Raw genomic sequence first — 25,331 nt, 5'->3', positions numbered from 1 at the left:
TTAAATGAAGCTGTCAACAGAAAAGCAAGGGATTGTCATAACACTCTTGATTGTTAAGTTGAGCATGATGCATGTAACAGCTCCTACGATTGGTTGTTCATAAGGCCAACAACTAAACATCTAATTGCAGTTGTTGGTAGTCGGTATGCTCTCCTCAGTGCCCCATCCCAACCTGATGATAGCATCTTAATTGTACCCGGTTACTCCAAGTACAGTCACTGTACCATTATGAAGGATTGTCATACAGACTTTTCCAATGCAGTATTCACAAAAGAATAGTTGCAGTTTGACATCTCATCGTATAGTTTCAACACCGTGCACAGACTCAAGTTACTGACCTTGAAGATTTACCTCAAAGCATTGACGTTATGCCATATTACTTGAAACGGTAACACAAATCATTTCTCATCCCTACATCTCATGTCTCTTGAGCACATGTTTTCACATCGCAGTATTCCCACCTGGTTTTCTTGAGTGTTGTAAAACACCACGGTCTTTCCCTCTTTCCTGATGGGTTACGGCAGTAATTATGATCCCCCAATCCTTGTCTCTCGTTCCGCTCTGCTTCACTCTTCCAGTATTCCTGCTTATGTGGCCATTGCGAATTCCATTTCTGACAAGTTGTTCCAGAGACGGTAAAGTCCCGGTTACCTCTGTACTCGCGTCCATCCCCTCGCTTGCTTGGTGTACACTCCTCTATCAAGGGGGAGGGAAGGAAATGTATTTTAATACAACGAGAATGTTTTCATATTGGGTTAAAAAAGACTCAATTCAGTTAATTCACTTTAGTTGCGACTGTCCTGAGCCAAAGCATTTCAATGTTTTAAAGATGTTTTTGAATTGCTTAAATATGTTGCCAACTTCATGGAAAGAACTTAACTAGCTTATTTTGAAAATTGTTAAGCTTTCGTTTTCACACATTGAAACAAATAAGTATTGTACATACCATCTGATTCTTTAGCCATTTTCCTCTGGTTGCATTGATACATGGCATTGACCTGTGCTATGTCCAACGCACTCAGTCCCTCCTGTTGACCCATCTTGAATCCATGCCTACGACCAATCTTCTTAATCTTGATTGTAGGTAGACCAGTTGCAGTGAAGGCATTGGGAGGGTAATGCATAATACTCTCATAGTCATAGGGGAAGCCCAGACTAGTTACATTAACAGGGTCAATTATGCCAAAGTTCTCCTCAGTGCCAGGAACAATGTTGTGGTACATGATCTTGACGTACTTGTCCCTGTCCTGACGGCTCTGTTAAAATAAAAAATAAAAAACTGTGAATGATGAAGTTTTTAAACAGTTACGACTGAAAAGGAATAGCTGTTGTGAATTTTACAAACTCTAAGTTCATTGTTACGAACCAAAACTTCACTGTCAGGTGTTTATTAAAGTGACCAAAATCCATCAGAATCTGCCAACAAGTTCTATGTGATTTTTAATTCAGATAATACCCAAGTCAACACTTGGTTTTATATAAGGTCATGCAATGCAGTTTAAAACCAAAGTCCACAGGTGGGGTATTTAAGTATGATTGAAATTTACACATTTTGGGTAAATGTCTAAGGGAAAAAAGTTTATGTGGGTTTCATCAGGTCGGATATCAGGTTATAAAAAGCATGTCACTTTCTTGATTATACCTGTTCATGCCAGAAGCCCACGGCATGGCCGATTTCATGGATGATGGTGCCTAAGACTGAACAACCTGGACCCATGGAGATAATCTGCTGCCCTCCTTGACGCCCAACAAAAGACCAACAGCTGTGGGAAAAATCAAATAGAGAAGATCAGAAAAACAACCACTGCATTACCCAAAATCTGACAAAATTATCTCTTGCTCAATTGGGGCATAATGGGCTACAAGGATTTGAACATCCATTCACAATAACTTAGAGAAGAAATCACTTACACTGCTTGACCAGAATACTGAGGTAAAAACGTCTAATTTCAATCAAAGTTTGTCACAAATTTCGCGGAAAAGAAGAAGAGATTCTTACCCAGGGAAGTAAGCAAAGCGTATGTAGTCTCTGTCCTTAGGTCTATGATGTCTAAAATGAATGCATGTGTGTCTCTCCCAGTGCTTCATAGCAGCTCGGATCAATCTAGCTGTAGATGGGGCTGGTGAAGAAAAAGATAGCAAGTCAATATAATATAGCAATAAGATAGCAATTCAGTACAAAGCAATAATATAGCAAGCAATTTGATATATTATAGCAATAAGAAAGCAATTCAATATAATAGCAATTCAATATACAGTAATAAGATAGCAATTCAATACAACAATTCAATATATGGTAAACATGTTGGTGAAACTTCCGTAGTCAAGTTTCAAATGAAGTATTGCTTCAAATGATTTTAATCATTTGATTAAAAATACTATTATAGTATATTAGCTAATGACAAACTTTAGGAAAAAAATGTCCTGATAATGTTTTAAAAAAATGGTCAGAGATATGAATTACATTTAAATTATTTGAGTTTGAAGATGTTTATATGCCAAAGTAGATATGATCAATTTGTGGAACATATAGAGCTTTCATTCATTGCTGGGTACATTTGAATACAAATGTTAAAATTTTTCCACCAGATAAAAAAAAAAAAAAATTCAATACATCCATTTATCAAAACGCAATTCATTATGATTAAGATAAACAAAACGTTATTGGGTAAGAATGGTGATGATTAGGCTTGGATTGTTGGCCGAAAGATCAATGTATGCAAATTAAAATAAGCATAATTTAACCAGAAAATGCGCCTGTTTGAAATTCATCAATTTTTGTTCAAATTTTATTTCGTGTTTTTCTTCTTTCATGTCTACATTTTTTCTTGACAGCAAATTTGAACTATTTTATTTCTTTCCTGTTATTTTCTTACCGAAGTCAGAGTCAATTGTGTATGGAATAACCCCGTCCTTCCACCTCTGGTTCACTGGTCTGACCGCAGCCCTCACCCTACGGGAGCGCTGAGCATTCTTCACGGCATGGCGACCGTGTTGTTTAGCACGATGCATCATACTGGCCACGCCCAAGCTGCGTCGTGTACCGGGATCTAGAACAATATCACCCTCGAAGAATGGGGTCACGAAGGCTTGCTGGCCTGTGGGAAATAAATTAAGTATTAGTTTGTATTGTCTCAACAATCAAATTAAAAAACCCAAGGCTAACCATCTAACACAAATTTGTGTGGAACGAAATGTGTAGGCCTGGATCATATCAACCGTTTTTGTAAAGCGCATTCCGTCTATGGTAAGACCCCAAATGCGATGATGGCCTTTATCCATCGAAAAAATATGCCATTATTATAATAAATTAATTACACTGTTTCTCTATTTAATTAGTTTTTTTAGCTATTTTGATTTTTGTGCAACCCGATTCGAAGGAGGACTTTGGTTGGTTCTGCCTGCCACTTTACACCACCATGGGCCGGGGGAAAACATTTTCTACACAATAGAATTGCCATCCTCCTCAACAATTTTACAGACTTTTTTTCCTTTTGTTTTCTCGAGGATTCCCTTTTTCGTGATTGGATACCAGAAACATGAGTTATTACATTTTAAAATGGGGGTGTTACACTTACTTCCACCAGAGGGGCCTGGTACTTCAACAGTACATAAATGAGCTAGCGGCGGTGGACACAGACCTACAAAGAAACATTAACATTAATACCGCAAAAAAGAAAGGAATTCAACACTGACAAATTACAATTTTGATCATCGAAAATTACTCTGATAAATTTTCACTTATTTTGCAAAGTTCCGTTGGCAATAGAGGGCCAGTGACCCTAACATCTTATTTTCTCAATATCCGATGTTTAAGAAAGTTCGCCCTTCTCAAGCTGTGAAACCTTGACGTCTCGGCCAGATTCGACCGGTAGGTCAAACTATTTATTTTGATCCGCAAATGAAAACAAATTAACACGGAACCCCACTGTCAGGATGACTTTTTCCTTCACAATATCTAACAGAAACGCGGCGAAATCTTTGACCCTGCACATTCTGATCATTGATTCGATCGTTTATTTGAACGTTTCATAGATTTTAAGTAATGTAAATTAAGTTTTAGTTTGGGCAATATAATCGGAACAGTTATTTCTTTATTCTACAACATGTGCTGTTATCCTGTTTTGTTTTGTTGCAACGGGCACATCCATCACAAGCCTTTAGGCTGATGTCTTCATGTGCAAATGTGGAAATAAATGTTCTACTGAACAATCAATAATTCTTGAAAAACAAAGGATAGCGGCAACATTTAATGTAAATATATTTTATCATGAAAAGTGAAAAACACTCTGCTCTATAATTATGCGCAAATACAAATGATATGAAAACAGTTAATGGATCCTTGGGGAACAAGATCTAGAGGTTATCAACAAGGTGCTTTATATCCTTTCCATTCGAGGTGACTTTAGTTCTCTCAATCATTTCATTCAAGAACATCTGCAAAAACATCTTCGGAAATCAAAGATGCGTGCGTACCAAGGGCAGGTTTAGGTTGAAGCAAAGCCAGCTTATCGCGTTTCTTTATTATTTCTGAACAGTGTCTGTTTATTTGTCGAGCATCGCCTTGTAATAGAAACAGTTCATGAACTCATTTTGATATAAACATGTTACGCATGGTTTCTGCTCAGGGGCGAAAAACAACATTTTCCACGCAGGAATTTACAGATGCGGGGGTGGGATAAACAGCCAGCGATGCCTAAAACAAAACGGGACATTGTGAGAGTGATAACACGGTCAAAGAATGGAACAACCTCGACTGAAGCCCTGAAAGAGTGTTAAAATGTTTCCCCTTTTTACATCAGCTCAAGGATCAAGTGACGTATTAACGAGATAGCCCCCTTTTTGTTTTAAAGTGTCTGTGTATGGGGGGGGGGCTACTATTTCATGGACATATTATATCAACCATTCATTTGTGCTTTTTCCCCCGATCTAATTTTGTGTAATTTTTTTTTTATATAATTCGGATCATAAATAAACTTTGTTACGTAAAACCATGTAAAACCAACTCACCCTGATTTATCTGCCATGGTCTTTCGTCACCAGGATGTTCAGTCTCACCAATCCTCCCAACAATGGTTCCTCCGTCCATAAGCGCTTCCGGCTCCCTTGAAGAAGTCGTCGCACTCGCTTCAAAAACTTTCCTCTGACTTTTACCACGTTCGTGATCATTCCGGCTACACGGTCGTGCAGTTGTTTTGTCCAATACGAATGTAATTATTACGAAAACAAGCGCCACTGATAACTTTGAAGATGGACAAGTTGGGAGTAGCTTTGAAAACAAACAAATTATTTCCATGATTTGTAGATCAACGTCTGCGTAAAAACCAAAGCTTGGACCAGGGAAGCAAATAACCACAACGTTTTTTTTTTTTGCGCTTTGTGACTAAAACATTACAGTTGATGATAAAGAGTTGACTTCTCTCTATAATTCGTTGCCGAAGTGAATTCCGTAGTCAGACACCACGCGTTGAAAACCCAGCACGATGATAATAATTTTCTGTTTTAACAAACACAAGCAAACTTTCATCGAGATTTTGTATTCCTTAAACTTTTCCCGCAGAACTCTCTACTGAACAAGTTCTCTTTCCTTTGCAATGGGTTGATGGTTCACCTTATAAACTCAGTCACAAACCGGATGTAGTGGTCTCTTTATGTGTTTGAGTTGATTGGATGAGAAGGTTGGTATTAATGTCCAATGTCACCCACCAATCCCTCCCTTTATGTACCATTCAATGCTACCCAGCAGTGCACTTATAGTTAGATAGCCAATGACCTTTCAGTTCTTACACCCATTGTCACTGCTATCCTTTCAACAAGTTTGTACAAACATCACCACCTATCTGAAATAGTATATCCACTATATCATTCCCTTCAAGTTAAAAAAAAATTAACCCCCCCCCCTATCATTACTTTGTCTTTTGAAAATAATGTTGAAATAATGTTTGTTTTAAAAGTTGTGAATATTTGTCAATTTGTTTGCATTGTCTTACATTATTTTGGGTTGAACCATTTTCTTAAAAGGGGTTTCCTACAGACGGTCTTAGGTGTGCACAAAAGGAAGGTCATATTTAAAATTAGAATACATTGTTTGCAATTTAACACACGTCTTGATCCACTGGTCCTATAATATCTTTTGGGTTTTGTTTGGTGATGGCTCCATGCTAAGACTGAACTATACAGCTTTGAATTAAAATCAGCTTGGATATACATCATTCATGGGATACATTGTTGCATGTAATCCCAGTTGATCCCATAAGAGAAGATTACATAAATACCTATCATTTATACACCAACAAAATATAGCCAAACCTTCGCAATAAATGGCAAACGCATGCAAACTACACTCAACAATTGATTAACTACAAGGCTTCAAGGAAGTTTGGTTCACCCAAATACACAGATCTTCAATAAATCTTTCAGCAGTTTTAGTAGTCAGGATGGTGGTATTTCCTAAAAGTTTAGGGTTTTTCATCTTGAGAAATGCAGTTCACTTTGATATTTATACTCTTATTCTTATTCTTTATTTGGCCATTAAACAATTACAAAGTAAGGTTAAGAAGAATATTGTCCATTTTCCAGAACAATAACCAAGCTTCACAAAACATTGTCCAAACTTGTTGGTATGAAACCATGGATTTCTACCTCCATGATCAAACCGACCCACACTTGTTTTAGTGAATAGTAAACACATACCCTTCCTGTAATTTATGATCATTTCATTTGGTTAAAAACCTTCTTGAATTTATCATCGAAGCAAGGACTTGATATAGATGAATAAATTTCACTACTGTGCGGTTTAGTACATCCTTGAACATCCTACGTGTCCATAGGTTATTAAGAACCATACAAAATGTCCATGTACTTAAGTGTTATTTCCATTATGTTCATGGTCAATTGAAGCTAACCATCCATTAATTTATGAAATGCCCCCAGCGTAGGCCTCAGGGTCAAGCCTTACAATTAGAGATGACAAATTTACTGGATGCAGTGCCAAGACTTGGGGGGGGGGGTGTGTGATCAGAAGGATTGCTTTTTGGTTTGGCCCTGTTTGTGAGAAGCCATATGACGTCATCTGACGTCAATGCAACTGTGTTGGAAAACAAACTAAGGATTATTTACAGAATGGTATCAGCATAAAGCAAGGAACAGTTCATTGCTCTATGGTAACAGAGACAGGTTAGATTTTTTGGACGGCAAGTTGGGAAATGGTTGGGTTGGTGGCTGAGTTAGGAAGGGTTGGGTTTGGATGAGGTTGTTTCTGTAAAACAAAACAGGAAACCAATCAAGAACTACAAACACATTTGAAGTAAACTTGTTCAAAGTTTTGGGGGTTTAATTGCAGTAACTTGTTCAAAGAGAGTTTACATAAATATCAGCAACCAGCCTAATTTGATAGAGCTCAGTTGCATTTTACAAGCACAAAATATTATTACTCAACATTTTCTGCTTAGCTAGCTAAACCAGGAATTCTGGAAACCAGTCACAGATGATACACATGTAACAATGAATTTTGGCAAGTAACCTTATTTTGGTGAGCACGATTTTTGTGTGGGTATTTTCTTTTTTGTGCTTAAGCAGCTCAATAAAATTGGGCCCACATGTTTGTGTCAAGATAAAAATCATCTTCCTATATCCTGCCATGTAGTAGGTAGGTTTCAATTGCGTCGGAGTGGTTTATGGATAAACCTTTAACAAAGCTAAAGGAATGTCTTTGCAGGGTCACATGGAGTTATTTTACGGCTTCATATTATTTGCAAATGCAATGATACCACTGCAATTTATAACCAGTACATTCAAGGACAGGCAATTTAAAAGGAAACTAAAACTTTTGCTGTAAACATAATTCTGTAAATAGTTTCAAGGATTTCGCCTTGGATAAGTTCAGAGAATAAAATTCTTCAGGTCTTTGAAGAGCCTTTTCCACTCTGCTAATTTCTTCAATCAGGCTTTGAGTACTAGGGCTGACCTACTTGTACACATGATACTGGCTTTCTTAGAATCTTGAGGCTATTTAATAACAATGTTGCTGATTAGTCTGAGGGCCTAAATGTTGGAAATCAGACTTGAGTAAGAAGAGCATGCCTGTAGCGATGCTAAACTGAATGTATGATCTTGCCTCGTAGAGTAAACATTTTAGCAATTTGTATTTTTTTAAGGAACTTATTCCTTCGAACTGATTGAGAAACCAAGTGAGCTTGAAGAACTCCAGGTCAAATTGCATTTACTTTGTAAGAAATGATAAACCTAGCCTGTAAAACAAGACAATAATATGATCTAGTTGTGCACAAATATCAGATCAAAGATTGACCAAATGCAGATATCCAATGCTTGGCTCGAGCTTCCACATGGTGCTTGACTTGATGAATGCTGAACTGTCCCTCATGTAGGGTTGAGACCCATTGTTGACAAAACGGTCTGAAACTAGGATTTAAATTTTAGGAGGTATTGAAATGATGGCATTTCCATCTTTTGGTAAATCCCTGGAGCTGTTGACTTCAAGGACCTTCTGGGAACAGTATCCATGGTGTTAGACATGTTGATTTAAGGCCATGATATCTTTATATCTGAAGAAAATAACTGACTTTTTCCCAAACCTAATTTCCCAAAACTAAATTTCTCATATCTGATTATGGTTTCTGATGTTGGACTGTCCTAAGTGAATTGTCAATCTACAGCTGCAGCCAGTACATTTTGAATACAGCCAAAGTGTTACTCTATTCCTAGAATTGACTACTTGCTAATATATGCATGGCCAGGGCTTCATCATCCTGCAACGTCAATCCAGTATCAAACTCCTCCTTGTCATTCATACCAGCATCTTCCTTCCCTTTCTGCGTCTTCCTTTTCTTTTTGCTGCTGTTTTTCCCCTCTTTTTCAGGCTTTGCTTTCCTCTTCGCTGATGCGGTCTCTGGTGTGGTTTCTTCCTTCTTTGTCTTCTTCTTCTTAAGTTTCCTCACTGGTTTCTTAACATCTTCTTCTTCGTCCTCGTCTGTGTCGGTCTCCTCATTTGCATATTTATCAGGGTCAGGTAGTGTGTCGGGGTCAAAGGCCTCAAAGTCATTGCCAAGGTCAAGAGTGGCACCTGCGTCCTCATTCTGGTAAAAATGTGAAAAGTTGGTCGGTTGTTTACAGTCATTAAAGAAAAGTAGGCCTTTCTGGCTGCATATTACAAATTGAAACAATACTTACATCATCCGAGTCTGCTTGCTTTCTGGGTCTGGAAAATTTTCTTTTTTCTTCTTTGGCTTTCAGTCTTTCCGCCTGAACAAGAACAATAAATGAATAATGATAAGAATTGTTACACCACTGGCTCTACCACAGATCATTAGAGAGTTTTCTTTTACATGGTTTTACTGCAGAACTTTCTAGGTTGTATTTTTATAGCACTGTACACCTTTGGGAAAAAAGTCTTTGGGCGCTCAAAAGAAAATAGATTAAAGAGCAAAACTATGATGACTTGAACAGGAATGTTTTGAAAAGAGTCTTGAAATTTGTGATGGTGCTAGCTTATTTGATGATTTGGAGTTACCAATTGGAATACCAAGACCATCGTTGCAGAATGTGTTTGTTAAGCCAACTGATCGATAGCATAGCTAGAGTAACGGGTTCATGCTGTAAAACATTGAGTTCTTGCTTGAGGCGATGTCGTAAGGTAGATCGGTGAAGTGCCATGCAGAGATTGAACAACAAAGGCATTCCAAAGTGGCCAATGTGGAAACAAACTCGCAAAATGGTTCTACTAAGATTTCTTAAGTGCATTGGGTCAATACGGACTAGGTCTCTTATCACCTTCTTGCTGTTTACCCACCCATATCTCACCCATATCTCACCTTATGCTTAGCCCATATCTCCCCTTATGCTTAGCCCATATCTCCCCTTATGCTTAGCCCATATCTCCCCTTATGCTTAGCCCATATCTCCCCTTATGCTTAGCCCATATCTCCCCTTATGCTTAGCCCATATCTCCCCGTATGCTTAGCCCATATCTCACCTTATGCTTAGCCCATATCTCACCATATGTTTAGCCCATATTTCACCCATATCTCCCCTTATGCTTAGCCCATACCTCACCTTATGCTTAGCCCATATCTCCCCTTATGCTTAGCCCATATCTCCCCTTATGCTTAGCCCATATCTCCCCTTATGCTTAGCCCATATCTCACCTTATGCTTAGCCCATATCTCACCATATGTTTAGCCCATATTTCACCCATATCTCCCCTTATGCTTAGCCCATACCTCACCTTATGCTTGGCCCATATCTAACCTTATGCTTAGCCCATATGTCACCCATATCTCACCTATATCTCCCCTTATGCTTAGCCCATACCTCACCTTATGCTTGGCCCATATCTAACCTTATGCTTAGCCCATATGTCACCCATATCTCACCTATATCTCCCCTTATGCTTAGCCCATATCTCACCTTATGCTTAGCCCATATTTCACCCATGTTTCACACATATCTCCCCTTATGCTTAGCCCATATCTCACCTTATGCTTAGCCCTGATGCGTTCTCGGTACACTTGCTTATCAAGCTGGTCCTCCTCGCGCATCCATTCCTTGGCTTTCTCAATATCAATACCGCCCTCTGTTGAGTCGCCAGTGTTAGGGAGTGGCGGCCACTGCTTGGTTATCTATAGACAGAATGATTCATTCATCAAGTACATCGGAAGGAAAAATTTAACATCCAAAGAAAAAGAAATGCTTTTGCTGAGGTGCCCTTTGCAAGTTCCAATATAAAACTTATCTTCTTCATAGAAGTGGCCCTTACCAGGAGAGCATTTCTGTGCCCCTTCAAGAGTGATGTTCAATGACTGTATTTGAAACTTCTTCCCGTTTAGGGTCGCCAATATGTGCCTCTCTTGTGTGTCCTTTAACATGTATCGTTTCTTGCTTTCTTCTATATGAGAAATCCTCTAAATCCTGAAGCCTAAACAGGGTTAACCCCTTCACAGTCCCTAAGGATGTAGGCATGGCTATCATCCACTAGGTTCCCCGCTGGTAGAGCAGAATGCACTACCTTCCCAACTTTTTACGAAGCAATTATTGTTAAGTGCCTTGCTCAAAGGCACAAGTGTCACGACTGGAATTCAAACCCACTATCTGTTGCTGACAAGAGCAGAGCTTGGATCTGGTGAACTAGAACGCCTGGCCACAACATTTGCTGCTTACAAAAACAAAGATTAGGTTCATCTTAATAGCAAAACTATTTTAAGAAGAACCACTTAATGAATGTAGGCCACAACATTATCTAGTGAAATATATTGATAAAAAAACATGTAACATTTAATTTATTTGTGATAATTTCATTACAAGAAATTATATTAATGTGAATAGTGTAACAAAACTCTTCTAGTCAAGTGTACAAATTTGCATAAATTATGAATAAATGAATGATTCATTACCTCTCCTTCCTCATCAAACACTTTCTTGGTGTTGACAGCTATTTTCATCCGATGTAATTTCTTTGCCTCGGCTACTTTACTCAGCTTTTTGGGTTTGGCTTGTTTCTTAGCTTCCTCTATAGTTTCGTCTGCAGGATCTCGTTGTTTCTGTCCAGTAAATAGTGGAAATAATTATCAATATTTTATTGTTATAAAAGATTGTATTTTCTGCTTTATGTTTTGAATATACCAGCAGAATCAAACAAGAGGATTGTTTTAGTAAACAGTGGCTTTTAAATCTTTCAAGGGAAAATGACTGGGTAATAAACAAAAATTTGACTAGCTAAGGATCTGTACAACCTGTCAATTTGATCTTAAAGGATGTATGCTATACTGCCTTGACCATGATGCTATGTCAACGTTCATTTTTAATAAACAATGCACTCAGGGAGTACCCCTCCCCCTCGAAAAAATAAACAAATACAAAATTGCTCATGAAGTATTACATGGGGAACAAGAAAAATTAAGAAATGCCTGTTCTTCCATACAATCAAATTCAAACACTTTGGTAATGCTTCTTCTTCCACCAGTGATGTCATAGCATGAACAAGGCCTGGGCGTTCATGAAGAGCATTACTTCAAATCAACTAAAAAGAATATCAAGCAGATAGTAACAGCCAGGTATATTTTAATCTGATTTATTAGTTATCAATTACAAACTTTTACATGCCATATAGACCATACTGAATAACCCCTTTTTTGCTATGAAAGTCGGCATATTGTAGGGTAAACCGTTTGTGCGTCTAAACGCGTACATCAATGAAGCACGCATCACGCAGCATTCCCGGTTTGATTTCTACGGCACATGCACACAAACACGCACAGACGCCATGTTGTAGGGCAGATATTTGAACGGTGATGTCATATTCAATACGGTCTATAGACAAGGTAGTACAGCACACTTCCTTCAAAAGAAATGAATATAAAGTACATACCGGTTTCTCCAGTTTAATGCCAAACACATCTTTCTTCTTGACTACAAGGAAGTTCTCTTCCTCATCTTGATCCTCCTCTTCTTGGAAACCTGCAAGGTTCTCATTCTCCTGAGAAACATCCTCAGAATCCTCATCAGAACTGGATTCTTCTTCTTCACTTTGAGATTGTTTAGAAGTCCTTGATTTTGAGATGGTTGTTGACTCCTCATCCTCCTCCTCATCTAGCAGTCTTTGCTTCTCCGTCTCATCTCTTTTAGCCCCACCCTTCATTCTTTGAGAAGCAGTTGACTTGAGCTTTGCCACGATTGCGTCCATATCTCCTTCTTCCTCCTCTTTTCTTGACATCACAGTAAGATTAGCTCCGCCCTTCATTCTCTGAGGTACGGTTGACTTGAGTTTTGCAACAATGCTGTCAAGAGCGTCATCTCCAGCGTCCTCCAGCTCCTCTTCCATTGCCAGGTCTAAACCTCTCCTTCGCTGCTTCAGAACTGATAAAGTACAAGGAGCTCATTATTATCAAGAAGTGATACCTAATCTCAGCTCTAAAAGCTCAGGTGCTATAAGACGCACCATGGTTAAATGTCATCAACAATTAATGAACAAGATTGCTGGCATTATGTGTGAATAGTGCTTTGAGACTCAATTGGGTGTGATAAAGCGCTATATAACAACTGCATAGGATCAATATTAAGTTCAGGCTATGAGTGTGTATTGGAAAATACTAATGCCAACCATTAATCTAGGCCATTTGTTCCCTTAAATGAGAGAACCACCAGCCTTAATAGAAATTAACATCAAACTCAATACATTGAACGAAACAAATACCCAATATAATATTTCTTACCTGTTTTTGCAGACGATTCCAAAGGGATGTGCCCATCTTCTAGCTCACGAAGATCCTTCTTTTTCTGTTTCTGCATGCCTTGTTCTTCTTTCCTCTTGGCAGCTCGCTGGAGAAAGCGTACTCTCGGTGGGATGGCAAGACCCAAGGAACTGTAAGAAAACATACTTCACTGATTAGGAGAAAGTCTATGGAAAGCACTATGTATGCTGTCTTAAAGGTTATGAAGGCTTCTAGAATAACCTGTAGCATACCGGTGGTACAATAACTCACACTTAAGAAGTAACTAAAACTAGTTAACTTGCCAGCCCTCCTCAAAAAAAGAGATTTAGACATAATTGCACCGCAAGTATACTAGTCACTTCAAATTTCAAACACCCCCCACTCACACTATCAATGTGCTCTAATTCTCTTCCAGGTGAGGCAAATACATCACAGAAATACAAGTATTGGATGCACAATTTCACAAAGCTACTTAAACAACAAATAAATAATAATAATAATAATAATAATAAGACTTGTAATGCGCACATATCCACCCTGCTGGGTGTTCAAGGCGCAGTAAACCAAAACAAAACAAAACAAAAACACAACACAAAGAAAAACAGACACAACAAAATTAGTCATTGAAAACCTGTGACATAAGATAAGTTTTGAGAAGAGACTTGAATTTTGCGGTACAAAGACAAGATCGAAGATTAAGTGGTAGAGAGTTCCAGATGCGTGGCGCGGCTACAGAAAAAGACCTGTCACCCCATGAGTGTCGAGACTTGGGTTCAATGAGGAGAAGCATGGAACTTGATCGAAGATTCCTTGAAGGAGTGTAAACTTGAAGCAGTTCAGAAATATAGTGGGGAGCCTTGCCATTTAGAGCTTTGTGGACAATGAGCATCAGCTTGAAGATGATTCGTTGAGAGATAGGGAGCCAGTGTAGTTGTTTTAGAATGGGGGTGATAGAACAGGATTTTCTAGACAGTGTCACAATGCGAGCAGCAGTATTTTGGAGCCGTTGAAGTCGGGAAATCTGGTTGTTAGGAAGACTGTAGAGAAGAGCATTGCCGTTGTCAAGACGAGAAGTAACAAATGCGTGAATGACCTTTTCAGTGGCACTTTTGTCCAAGTACTTGCGAATCTTACCTATATTCCTGATGTGATATGATGATAAACGAACAATGTTGTTGATGTGTGGCTGAAGTGTCATCGATGAATCAAAAATAACCCCTAAGTTCCAAAATAGAGCCAAAAGAGAAGCGAGGATGATGAAGAAATTTCAGTTTTAGATGTGGGAGGAAAACCTCAGAGAATTATTCCAGAGAAAACCTGCGCAGTATAGTACCGACTGAAAACCCACTCCACATAGTGCCCCTGGTGGGATATGAACCAGGGTCCCAGAGGTGGAAGGCGAGGCAAGACACCACTACACCAACATGACCCCCCGAGATGGTGTACTTACAATGAATACTTCTCCAGTGGAAGTTTGGAGACATCAAACACTTTCTTGTTCTTCATGAGGTAGACTGATTTGATGTAGTTAATGAAGCAACGTTGGGCGGATTGTTTGAGATCATTGCTTTCTGCACACTGAGACTGTAGCTTTCCCTGTATGCTCAGCTTACGATTTGGATTCACACTATAGAGTTCAAGAGATGGTACAATAATGGTAAGAACAGGATGTCAAAGTACAAGGCAATTCATGGCAGAAGATTTCAAATCTTTTTTTTGTATTTGTGATGTCACTGATGTCAAATGCTTTAACTGTCTGCCATTGGTCTGCCACAAGTTTCCCTTGTGGATTATTACTTCATATTAATTATGCCACATTAAAGCACATGTATCTTGTTATGTAAACAACTTTCTTGATTTTCTGAATGCAAATTTAAGTGGCCACTTGTGACAAAGCAAGTCATTGTACCTCACTTTACTAAAATCTAACTCTCAAATGGCCAATTGTCAAATAACCAATTAAAAAGTTAGTTCTACAAATGTCGTACTTAAGAAGCTGGTTGAATCAGAAAGAACAGTATTACAGACAACACCACAGACAGATCATACAGTGAATAACTTACTTGATTTTCTGAATGGGTATTTTTCTTTCTGCGAGCTGTTTGCTCATCTCTTCTTCCTCTGAAGGTAGAAGGATCAATAGAGACTCTCCTCCTTGTTCATATCTTGCCGTCCGACCGACTCGATGGATGTATGTACTGGCATCCTCAGGGCAGTCTACTTGCACAACCCAATTCACCGATGGGAAATCTAGGTCAAAATCAATTGATTTGGGATAAATAAAGAAACATGGGACAAAGTCTTGGCTCTGTTTCATGGCTCTGCTAACCTTTGAATTCTGCACTTACAATCACCATTCTCCACTTGCACGGCAAGCACTGAATTTCTGCGCAAGCCTTGTAAATGTAGAATGCCTAGTAACGGAGTACGTCACACACATGCCAAAATTCTCTGCAAACCCATGAAACACGCTTGACGTAAGTGCAGAATTAATTGCTACGGTTAAGCACTGATTCTTTGCCTAGGGTAAGCAGAGCCATGAAATTGGGCCCCGGTGGTATGACATCTGCTCTAGAATGGCTAAGGTCAAGGTTTCAAATCCCACCTGAGTAATATGCCTGTTCCCCCCCCCCCCCAAGAAAGGACTGAGTGAACAGTGCTTAACACAGATTGGTGATGGGTAAAACACAAATAGTAAACATGAGACACTGTCAAACTTGAGGGCCTCTTACTTTAACTAAGGCCATTGGCTGCTATGGCTACGTACACGAAGACAAGTTGATCTAGCAAAGACAGTAGGTTGCAAACTCTGTTTGCATCAGTTCATATTTATTTGCATCAATAAATATGAACTAGCGACCATCACACGTTATTCAGTAAACATCAGAGACCTTCTTTCTTCTTCCATTTGATTGAAGAACGCAATGCCATACCCACCGGGGCGAACCCCTTGTCTTAGCCATTTGTGTGTACTGGGGTCTTTCGCGGAATTAATAGTTTCAATGACAACACATGTGACCTTTGGCTTTACTTCCCATCCGAAGGAAGAACAATAATTGCTAAGTGTCTCGCTTAAGGACACAAGGAGGTCACGACTGGGTCTCAAACCCAACCTTTGCTGATCAGAAACACTAGAGCTTGAGTTCGAAGCTCTTAACCGCTCGGCAATGACACGCCATAGTTTGTGTCAGACAATTTGAATTCAGAATAACAGATTATCTCAGTGTTCTCACCTAGTCCCCTTGCAGCTATATCTGTAGCAAAGAGTACAGCATGTTGTAGATTACAGAACTCATTGTAAATAGCTACCCTCCTCAGCTGATGTAATGTTCCATACAAAGCCATTACAGTGACGCCAGGGTGAAGAGCACAGAATACTTCAAATGTGTATTTCACCTTCAGAGAAAATCAGCCAAAAATGTTCAACTATAATTCAATTCAATTCAATTTAGTTATTTATTCATCATGCCAGCATGAAAATCATTTCCTCGGTTTGCACGACAAAAAAATATTTTAAAAACGTATATGGTGGGGGTCAATGGTTGGAATCTCACCCGAGTCCTAATAGTACACCCAAGTAGTATGGATGTGGATTTTTTCCCCACAAGACTCGTGTAAGCATACAAGTCAAAAGTGCTTTCATTCATCGGTGTATGCGTAAACATACATAATGTTTTGTACACTCATGCACAAGCACTCTGCACTAAAGCTAAAAATAGAAGCCAAGTAATAATAATAATCAAAGTCTTGTATAGCGCCGGTATCCGCCAATGCAGGCGCTCATGGCGCTTGCTCAAAAAATCTCCACCCTAGTCAGCTTAGCTCCAGGTGAACTGCGTCGCGATATCTCAAAAAAAGTTATAGTCATTTTGATCACAAACAAGTGAAAATGTACTAACATGTAACTGATATCCTGCCTATTTTTCCTGGACCAAGGTTTAAAAGTCCATGAATGAACAATCATGACCTTTCCCAACCTCCCCTAAAAACACAAGGGACGTTGGTGAATTAGTGTTTTAAAGAAGTCAAGTGAAAGCTTGTTAAATAGTCACAATGGGACGAAGTGACCTTTTAACGAAGGACCTTTGTTACTAGTGCTCATGTGAATGGGTCTTTAGTCTCTGGTGCATTATTACCTGTTTACAGCTAGCCATGAAGACAAGGATCTTGTGCTTGGTGTGGTTACGAATGAACGAATACAAAAGGTCCATTTTCTGCTCCAGTTCACAAACTATGTAGCTCTGCAAAGTCATGCCAGATAAGTATGTACATTAATTAATCTACTGCTAAAATTACCTTGAATTAATCTTAGCATCATCGACGATCCCCTATAGGCCTAATTTCATAGAGCTGCTTAAGCAGAAAATATTGCTTAACAATTATAGCAGGATACCGTCACAAATTGAACATGTGACATGGTATGTTTGCTGGTAGCCTTATTCTGATAAGCATACTTTTGTTTTGCTTAGCTACTTTTGTACTACGGCAGCTCAATGAAATAGGGCCCTGGATTATGAAACTGCCAAAACAAAGATCCAGATTAGCAATCAAGCTATGCGCCCAAATTCTTAGAGTTGCTTAAGCACAACAAGTAGCTGAGTCCAACCAAATTATGCGTACCAGAAAAAAAAGGTTACCAGCTTAAAGTCCATGTCACATGCACAATCCTTGACTGGTTAGTATCCTGATTATTTGTGCTTAGCACAGAACTGGTCAGCAACATTGTCTGCTTAAGCAGCTCTATTGAATTGGCCCCTGGATCTGGTACTTAAAATCTGGAATGTCTCAGGTTCATTTCTCAACAGAATCATTCATGGATTTATTTCCTCCCAAGGACTCAAAAAACACAGTGCATTAAACTTGTTTGGTAAAGCCAGAGGAAGCATTACTGCTATTAATATTATCATAAATATGAATGGATCAAAGGAACCCTCAAAATTGCCTTGCTCCATACCCCTTAGGCCTAAAGATACCTGTGAAGAGAAGACGCTGAAGAAACCTCAGTTTTAGATGTGAAGGAGATAAAAACAAGTGAAAACCAAAGCAATCAGGTAGGGATTAAAAACCCAATCCACATACATGTAAGGCTTCAGTCCGAAGCGAGATTCAAAACAAGTTCCACTGATGTGAAAGGCAGGGAAGAAACCACTGAGCCAACCTGATGCTCAGAATCACTTTAAAATGATTTCAAACAGCTTTACAATATCTTTCCAAATAATCCTTCCAAAGAATCTCCAAGATGTCTTACTAATTGCATACAGTTACCTGTTCTAGCTGTGTGGGTGTGCTGTACTCATGATGTTGATGAACAGCGATGTACTTTGGGTCCTTCAGGCTACACCTGGCCAAGTCACGAACAGATCTACGACAATCAAACATTTAATTGTTATTGTTGTTTTTATTTTCCATCAAATAACTAAAGCCAGTAGATGTACGAAGGCCTGTGGTTTTTCCAAAACCTTAACTCAGGTTCCGGCTTTGCTCTCCATTTGATGTTGGGAATACTGTGCAAAATGTACGCTGCTCCATTCATCATGGAGCCCAAGCTGGAGCCCAAGACCAGGCCGAAGTTAGGAAGAAACCCCTGACACTTTGTTCTTCTAAGGACGAAGCACTGTTCATAAGTAAAGGGCATAGCTGTTTGGTAAATTTCTACTTGAACATTTGAGGGGGCACCAAGGCAATGAATGACTAAGGTCATGGAGACAATTGCATCTGTTGCCTCCATGAAGTAGCAGGACTTTATCTGGGGTACTTGCTTTGTGAGCCAGCTAAACCATTCATTTTAAAGATTCACACAAAATTATTAAACCTTTTTTCTCCAGATCCACAGCCTACCATACTGTCCATATGTTAAAACTAAATATTGAAAAGCGTATTGAAATTTTTAGTGATAGCATTGAGTTCTTATATATATATTTTTTTAAAGAGATTTCGCCTACCATCACTGCAATGTGAGGGCTACACCAAACTGATTTGGGCTGTCAACCCAAATCAACTGTCACATGGGACACATTGCCACCTTCACCTAGAGCTGAAACAAGGAAAACAGGGTTACCCGCTTCACAGTCCATAAGGATGTATGCACAGGTATCATCCACTGGAAGCCTGGCTGGTAGAGCAGCATGCACTACCTTCCCAACTTTTTACATAGCAAATATGGGTAAGCTCCTAGCTCCTTGCTCAATGCCATAAGTGTTACGACAGGGATTCAAACCTACACTCTGCTGCCGCTAACATCAGAGCTTGGGTCCGGCAAACTAGACCAATCGGCCACGACACGCCAAATAATGGATTCATGATGATTCTTACTTGGTCTGAGTGGCAGAGAACAGCATGGTTTGTCTCTCCGTTGGCAGATTGTCCAAGATGGCATTCATGGTCTTCTCAAAACCAAGATCTAAGATGCGATCAGCCTCATCCAGAACTGGAAATGGAGAAAAACAGTTTTCAAAAAAGTCATCAAATCAAACTTTGTGTACAAGGGGAGTTCATCACAGCTTATGCAGCCCATGAGTGTACTATAGTTTCAAAGCAAACTACAGAGGGCGCTGTTGATCATCCTCAGTCAAAGAAACCTGCATTCTGAGTAGACTTCAAACCTGTCATAAAGCCATGGGGGTAACAGTTCTTTCTGTTCAATACATCCACAGAGCAACGCAAAGTAATTTAGGAATTTGTTAATAAGATTGTTCCTAATGTTCATTTATGCATCCTTAAGCAGACAATATCAAACCTTATGAAGCCTGTACTCCAAGAGACAGAGAAGCAAGATATGGTAAAGATCTCCCTTAAAACATTCACAAAGCTCACCACAAATTTATACAATTCCTTTGTTAAGGGCATTAGGGTCAAACGAATACAATTTAATTCATGTAGAAACATTGAGAAAGGTTAGGTTGAGAACATTTTTCTTTTCAATTTACTTGGTGTGAAGTAATAAGGGAAGCTGACTGGGTAAATTTTTAAAATAAGTTGAGGTTGAACATAGAAAAATTTGCTAGATTGGGACCGTAACCTTCAGATTAACGTGCTGGCACTCTACCAACTGAGCTATCTAGCCTCCATGTTGGTGGTCATCCTTATCAGTTTGTAAGTATCTTTGTTTATAGGTGCCAGTCAGCAGTCAATCAACCTGTAACTGCAGTATAGCCAAGGATCACAACAAAGTTAAAATACAACCAGGGAAGCGGCAGCAGAGGGGATAACCTTTTAACCTGTCAGTTTCCCGTGTGGTTTATTACTTGGTATTTAAAATAATAAGTTGCAATCCCTTATAGGTTATAAGAGATACCAAGTAATAAACCACACGGGAAACTGACAGGGTAAATTTTAAAATAAATTTGGTAGGCACAAAGAAAAAAAAAAGATACTGACAAAATGGTGAGAACACCAACATTAGGGCTAGATAGCTCAGTTGGTTTAGCGCAAAGTTAAACCGGAAAACGGAAGTTGCAGATTCAAGTCCTCTAATAATCTTTTCTTTGTTCAAGCCCAAAATCAATTCATCAAACAATCAATTATCTTTAGTTAAAAAAAAAAATAATATCTGGTTTGGGTTTAACTTAAATTATTTACATTATTGGTGTACACAACAGTTGCTGAACTGATGATAATAAAAAGAAGTGTTAAAGTCTATTTTATTTCCCTTGCTAATAATACTACTCAATTCACTGAATAAGATTCTATGATGATTTAGAAAAAACAATGGTTCAGATCTAGGACTTTGTATTCCCGTTGTTGAGTCAAAGACTAAACCCTTTGGGCATTCTACAAATCATGAGAAAAACTCAAGGAAACTTGGGTTTCAAAAAAACAAACCAAGAGGATTATTGTATTTACATCTACAGTCCCTGAAGATTGTTTTCACCAGAATGTTGTTTATCTCTTCATTACATCAATGAGACTAATTGCCAACTAGTATCACCCTATAGGACGATGTGCCTGTTAATGATGTATACAACCTTGAAGTATAGTAAGCTTTAATGATCTAATTCTAACAATGGAGTCTAATCATACTATAATTGAAACCTTGTACAGCTCTGTGTAATAGTTGTATTTGGTAACACACACATGTTCAGACACACCTAAGTTCGGACACGCCTATGTTCGGACACACCTATGTTCGGACACACCTATGTTCGGACACACCTAGGTATATTGCATTTTCCTGAATCGTAATCCTAACCTTAACTCCACCCCAAATCGGAGGTCACAAGGGGTTATCATAAAATAGGGTTGTTGAACCATAGTTTTGTTGGAACGTAAGTTTGTTGGACCATAGGTTTGTTGGAACATAGGGGTTTTTGAACATAGGTTTGTTGGAATATAGGTTTCTTGGACCATAGGTTTCTTGGAACATAGGTTTGTTGGAACATAGGTTTCTTGGACCATAGGTTTCTTGGACCATAGGTTTCTTGGAACATAGGTTTGTTGGAACGCAGGTTTCTTGGAACGTAGGTTTGTTGAAGCATAAGGTTGTTTGAACATAGGGTTGTTTGAACAAAGTTTGTTGGAAGATTTGTTGGAATATAGCTTTGTTGGAAAATAGGTTTGTTGGAGAATAGGTTTGTTGGAAAATAGGGTTGTTGGAAAATAGGTTTGTTGGAAAATAGGGTTGTTGGAAAATAGGGTTGTTGGAAAATAGGGTTGTTGGAAAATGGGTTTGTTGGAAAATAGGGTTGTTGGAAAATAGGGTTGTTGGAAAATAGGGTTGTTGGAACATAGGTTTGTGGGTTCTAGATGTGAGTTGTGGATATTGGTTGTGGTTGTGAGTTTAGGGTGTCGGTTTGGATGCAAGATTAATAGTGGTTACATGTTGGAATTATTGGCTGGGTTGTGGAATCATATTATTTGGATTGTGGTTAAGGGCAGGGGACTCTTACCCAGTAACTGTAGATTGGAACACTCCAGGCTCACAGTCTGATCGAGGTGCTGCAGAAATCTACCAGGGGTACACACTACTACATTAGTACGGGTAATTCTTTCCATCTCACTCTTCACATCCTGAAAATAGCCAAGGAGCAAAAAATACTATCAGAGTTTTGAGAATATATTCCTTGTCCTTTTCACGCTGTGCCATCTTAGGAGACATCGTCGATGAAAGACAGACATGATGATTGAATGGAAGATGTTCTTGCTAAACAGTTGGCTTGATATCGGGTCTTTGTTTCATTTTCATAAAGATGAATATGAGTGTCTTAAAGTTTAGTAAGCCTTCAACTCTCTCTCTTATCTACAAGGCAACACTAATTAAACAATCTGTAGCTGGAAACAAAATTAGTCGGGAACCTTTTAAACATAAAGTGAGAAAGTTTTAGGGAATCATAACAATTGGGGGCCACTTCATAAAGATCTGGAGGTCAAATGTCTTAGTCTTAATGTAGGATTATCTTTAGAGATAAGAAGACTTGATCTATGTATTCATAACATATTAATTAGCCTTGTGTGGTTTGATTGGCAGTGGCAGGTCGGAGGTCAAGCAGAGTAGCCAGGATGGGTTACATCAATCTGTCACATGGACCAGGGGGTGTTGTTACCAAGAGAGTCTGGGAGGGGCTCAGGATCCACTCTCTGGAAGGGCAAACTTAATTCTAGGAATTAGCTCTAATGCAAGTAACCTTCCTCCATGGTTTAAATTTCTTCAAAACAATGCAAACTGGTGACCTCGCTCAAGTCTTGGAGACATACATCTAAAGAGCTGTGGCACCCACGTACAAGTTTACGGCCCGTACCAGGATATCTTTTATAATAGTTTCAAATTTCCTATTTTTGAAAGAAACCAGAGCTTTTTGCTGTTGAGGAGGTCATGAACCAACCAGTAATAAATCTGAAGTATTTGATGGCAAAACTTCAGCTCATTGTAAAGGGTAGGTTTATGTCTGCTCATGTGACTAATATAAAGCTATGAAAATCAGCCTCCTATACATTATGGTGGATTGGTCAAATGAGTTGCCCTGCTTGAGCTCAAATTTAGGAAACAACAGGGCATTCCGAATTCAGCAACACACCCTTTTACAAAAACATTAAATTGAGCATATTGCTCCAGTGCTGAAAAGTTTTCATTGGGTTACAGTGATTAAGCATTTTTAATATAAAATTTGGTTTCTTGTTTACAATAATATTTTTAAGGGAATAGCTCCAAGTTATATCAACATAACGTTTACCACAGCCACCTAGCAAAACTGACTGCTGGTACCTTTGTCGTTCATTCACAATATTTGATTTGATTTTTTAAGAAAAAGTAAAAGTCAACTCTCAAGATACCCAATATTAGAAGGAGGTAAAAGTTGTGACTATGCACTCTGATATAGGGGTCCTAAAACCTTCTTGACAAAAAAGCATTGAATTTCACTTTCAGTTATCCATCATTCAATTTCAAGTTAATGCATGCAACTATGTTAGTGGAACTGGCTGGGGTCGGCAATCTGATTTGCTGATAACCCTTAAAATTTGTAAAACTTCTTTGAAAATCCACCGTTTTAAAAAGAATCCCTTTTTTATCACTTAAAAATTGCATTGTTAAATTCTTACTACTCTCCTTTTTGCCTGCTTCTTTATCTGTGCCTCTTAATATCTTGCATATTTTTAATTGTACATGGCTTTGTGAAGTCTGTGTCACATGGACAGCATTGTTTTAATAATAGATATTTTTTATAATAAATATTAAATTAAGTTTCAACCGTGGTTGCTAGAAGAAGTAGGGCCTACTGAATCTATCAAATTCAGGCAAAACCCGTGGTGCATTCTTGAGAACTCAATGAAGTTATTAAGTTGCATACAGTGTTTATATAATGGCTAAAAAGTGAATGGTACGTTGGCTGGTATATGACTAAAGCAAATCTATCTGACTTTTATTTATTTTTCAAAAGTGTCTGTAAAGCCATGACCTTCCTCAGTGGTTGCGTAGTTTTTATGAGACTGGGTTTAATTGAAGGTTTAAAAGACACATACTCATAATCATAAAAATATGCCTCATAAAAACTGGACTGAAAGTACAAGCCAAGGACAAGATAAATCCATAGATTTAGCGACTAATTGGAAGTTTTTCACAAGGCTGCTTGAGTTGATTTATATTTTAAAAAAAATTAATAGTCGTATGAAAGTAATGAAAAATAAATAGAATAGTTTTTATGACACTCGGTAAACTACAGTAAGCCCCCATTCAAAAAAAATAATCAATGTTCAAAAACCTTCTTTCTGTTTTTAATTTGAGGGTGGTTGGGTCATAAGAAATAACTAAAATTTGATTCAAATAATAGAAAAGCTGTCAGTGCAGTTCTATTGTTAGCAGTCATCCTTGCTATGAAAGTCGACCTCCAAACCTAATGGGGAGATGGCAAGGATCTTTTTGTATATTTGAGTTGAGAGATGTTAAAAGTATGTGTAATTCATTTGAGGCATTACTTTGTCCTTTATTGTATAGGGTACGTTAATTTTCAGTCAATACTTAACAATTGAAGTTTGGGGTGGGTGGGTGGGTGGGTCAAATTAGATTTGTTAAACATGATCTTTAACAAATTTATCATTTTGAATTGGCCCTATAATTCATGAAGTGAAAAATGTCTGCGCATGGCACCAATTCTTGTGTGTTCTTTCTACAACCATAATTCAACAGAGAATTTTTGTGCAACTTTTCTTTCACCTGTGATGCTTCAATGAACTTCCGTATTCATTCATGTATTGGATGTGGAGTACAGCTAGTGAGCGTTAACGCCTGGCATAACGTTGATGAATCTTGGGGCGTAAAGTCAAATTTATGCTGGCATCATAGTGTACAAACACTGATCATGTTGGCTGCTCTTACAGGGTTGATTCTGTTCATTTGATAGGTTTTCAAAGATATTTTCGGCAAATCAATTTTATTCATTTCAAACTGAAAGCTCATAAACAGTTAATTAATGATGTTTTATTAATGTTTAAGCAATTCTGTTCTTTAGTGTCATGCAATTAAAAATGATAAACTCTCAACTGGACAGCAGGTTTTCACTAAACTCTGTTTGTATGCCTTTATTGAATGCTTATTTTGCGTGGCTTAAAAGAACGCCTTCTAATTTAATGGGCACGTCTTATTAAGAAATTGAATGATGGTTTCAAATGAAGAGG

At 38.4% G+C, this 25,331-nt stretch overlaps 2 protein-coding genes across 2 annotated transcripts in view; both read right to left on the bottom strand.

Annotated features, from left to right (window-relative positions):
* Window positions 1-186: 186 nt before the first annotated feature.
* Window positions 187-5,995, bottom strand: LOC139947531 (zinc metalloproteinase nas-30-like). Its single transcript, XM_071945471.1, has 7 exons — window positions 5,011-5,995; window positions 3,579-3,641; window positions 2,877-3,098; window positions 2,000-2,120; window positions 1,643-1,763; window positions 947-1,256; window positions 187-696 (listed from the first exon to the last, which is right to left on the bottom strand). Exons 1-7 carry the CDS (start codon window positions 5,294-5,296, stop codon window positions 419-421), a joined length of 1,401 nt encoding a protein of 466 aa, XP_071801572.1. The 5' UTR covers window positions 5,297-5,995; the 3' UTR covers window positions 187-418.
* Window positions 5,996-6,760: 765 nt separating this feature from the next.
* LOC139947264 (probable ATP-dependent RNA helicase DDX10) overlaps window positions 6,761-25,331 on the bottom strand; it is a 37,863-nt gene continuing 19,292 nt past the window's right edge. The window contains exons 4-16 of the mRNA XM_071945154.1: window positions 22,112-22,232; window positions 19,539-19,653; window positions 18,492-18,588; window positions 17,363-17,467; window positions 16,460-16,622; window positions 15,290-15,476; window positions 14,677-14,853; window positions 13,227-13,375; window positions 12,383-12,870; window positions 11,409-11,555; window positions 10,494-10,637; window positions 9,190-9,261; window positions 6,761-9,095 (exon numbers count right to left, since the gene is read on the bottom strand). Of these exons, the coding sequence (XP_071801255.1) occupies window positions 8,721-9,095; window positions 9,190-9,261; window positions 10,494-10,637; window positions 11,409-11,555; window positions 12,383-12,870; window positions 13,227-13,375; window positions 14,677-14,853; window positions 15,290-15,476; window positions 16,460-16,622; window positions 17,363-17,467; window positions 18,492-18,588; window positions 19,539-19,653; window positions 22,112-22,232 (2,340 nt within the window). The 3' untranslated portion in view covers window positions 6,761-8,720. The remainder of the gene's footprint in view (window positions 9,096-9,189; window positions 9,262-10,493; window positions 10,638-11,408; window positions 11,556-12,382; window positions 12,871-13,226; window positions 13,376-14,676; window positions 14,854-15,289; window positions 15,477-16,459; window positions 16,623-17,362; window positions 17,468-18,491; window positions 18,589-19,538; window positions 19,654-22,111; window positions 22,233-25,331) is intronic.

Source organism: Asterias amurensis, chromosome 14 (assembly GCF_032118995.1).
Source record: "Asterias amurensis chromosome 14, ASM3211899v1".
Lineage (NCBI taxonomy): Eukaryota > Metazoa > Echinodermata > Asteroidea > Forcipulatida > Asteriidae > Asterias > Asterias amurensis.
Note: the sequence above shows the minus strand (reverse complement) of the source record. Positions and strands in the feature narration are given on the sequence as shown.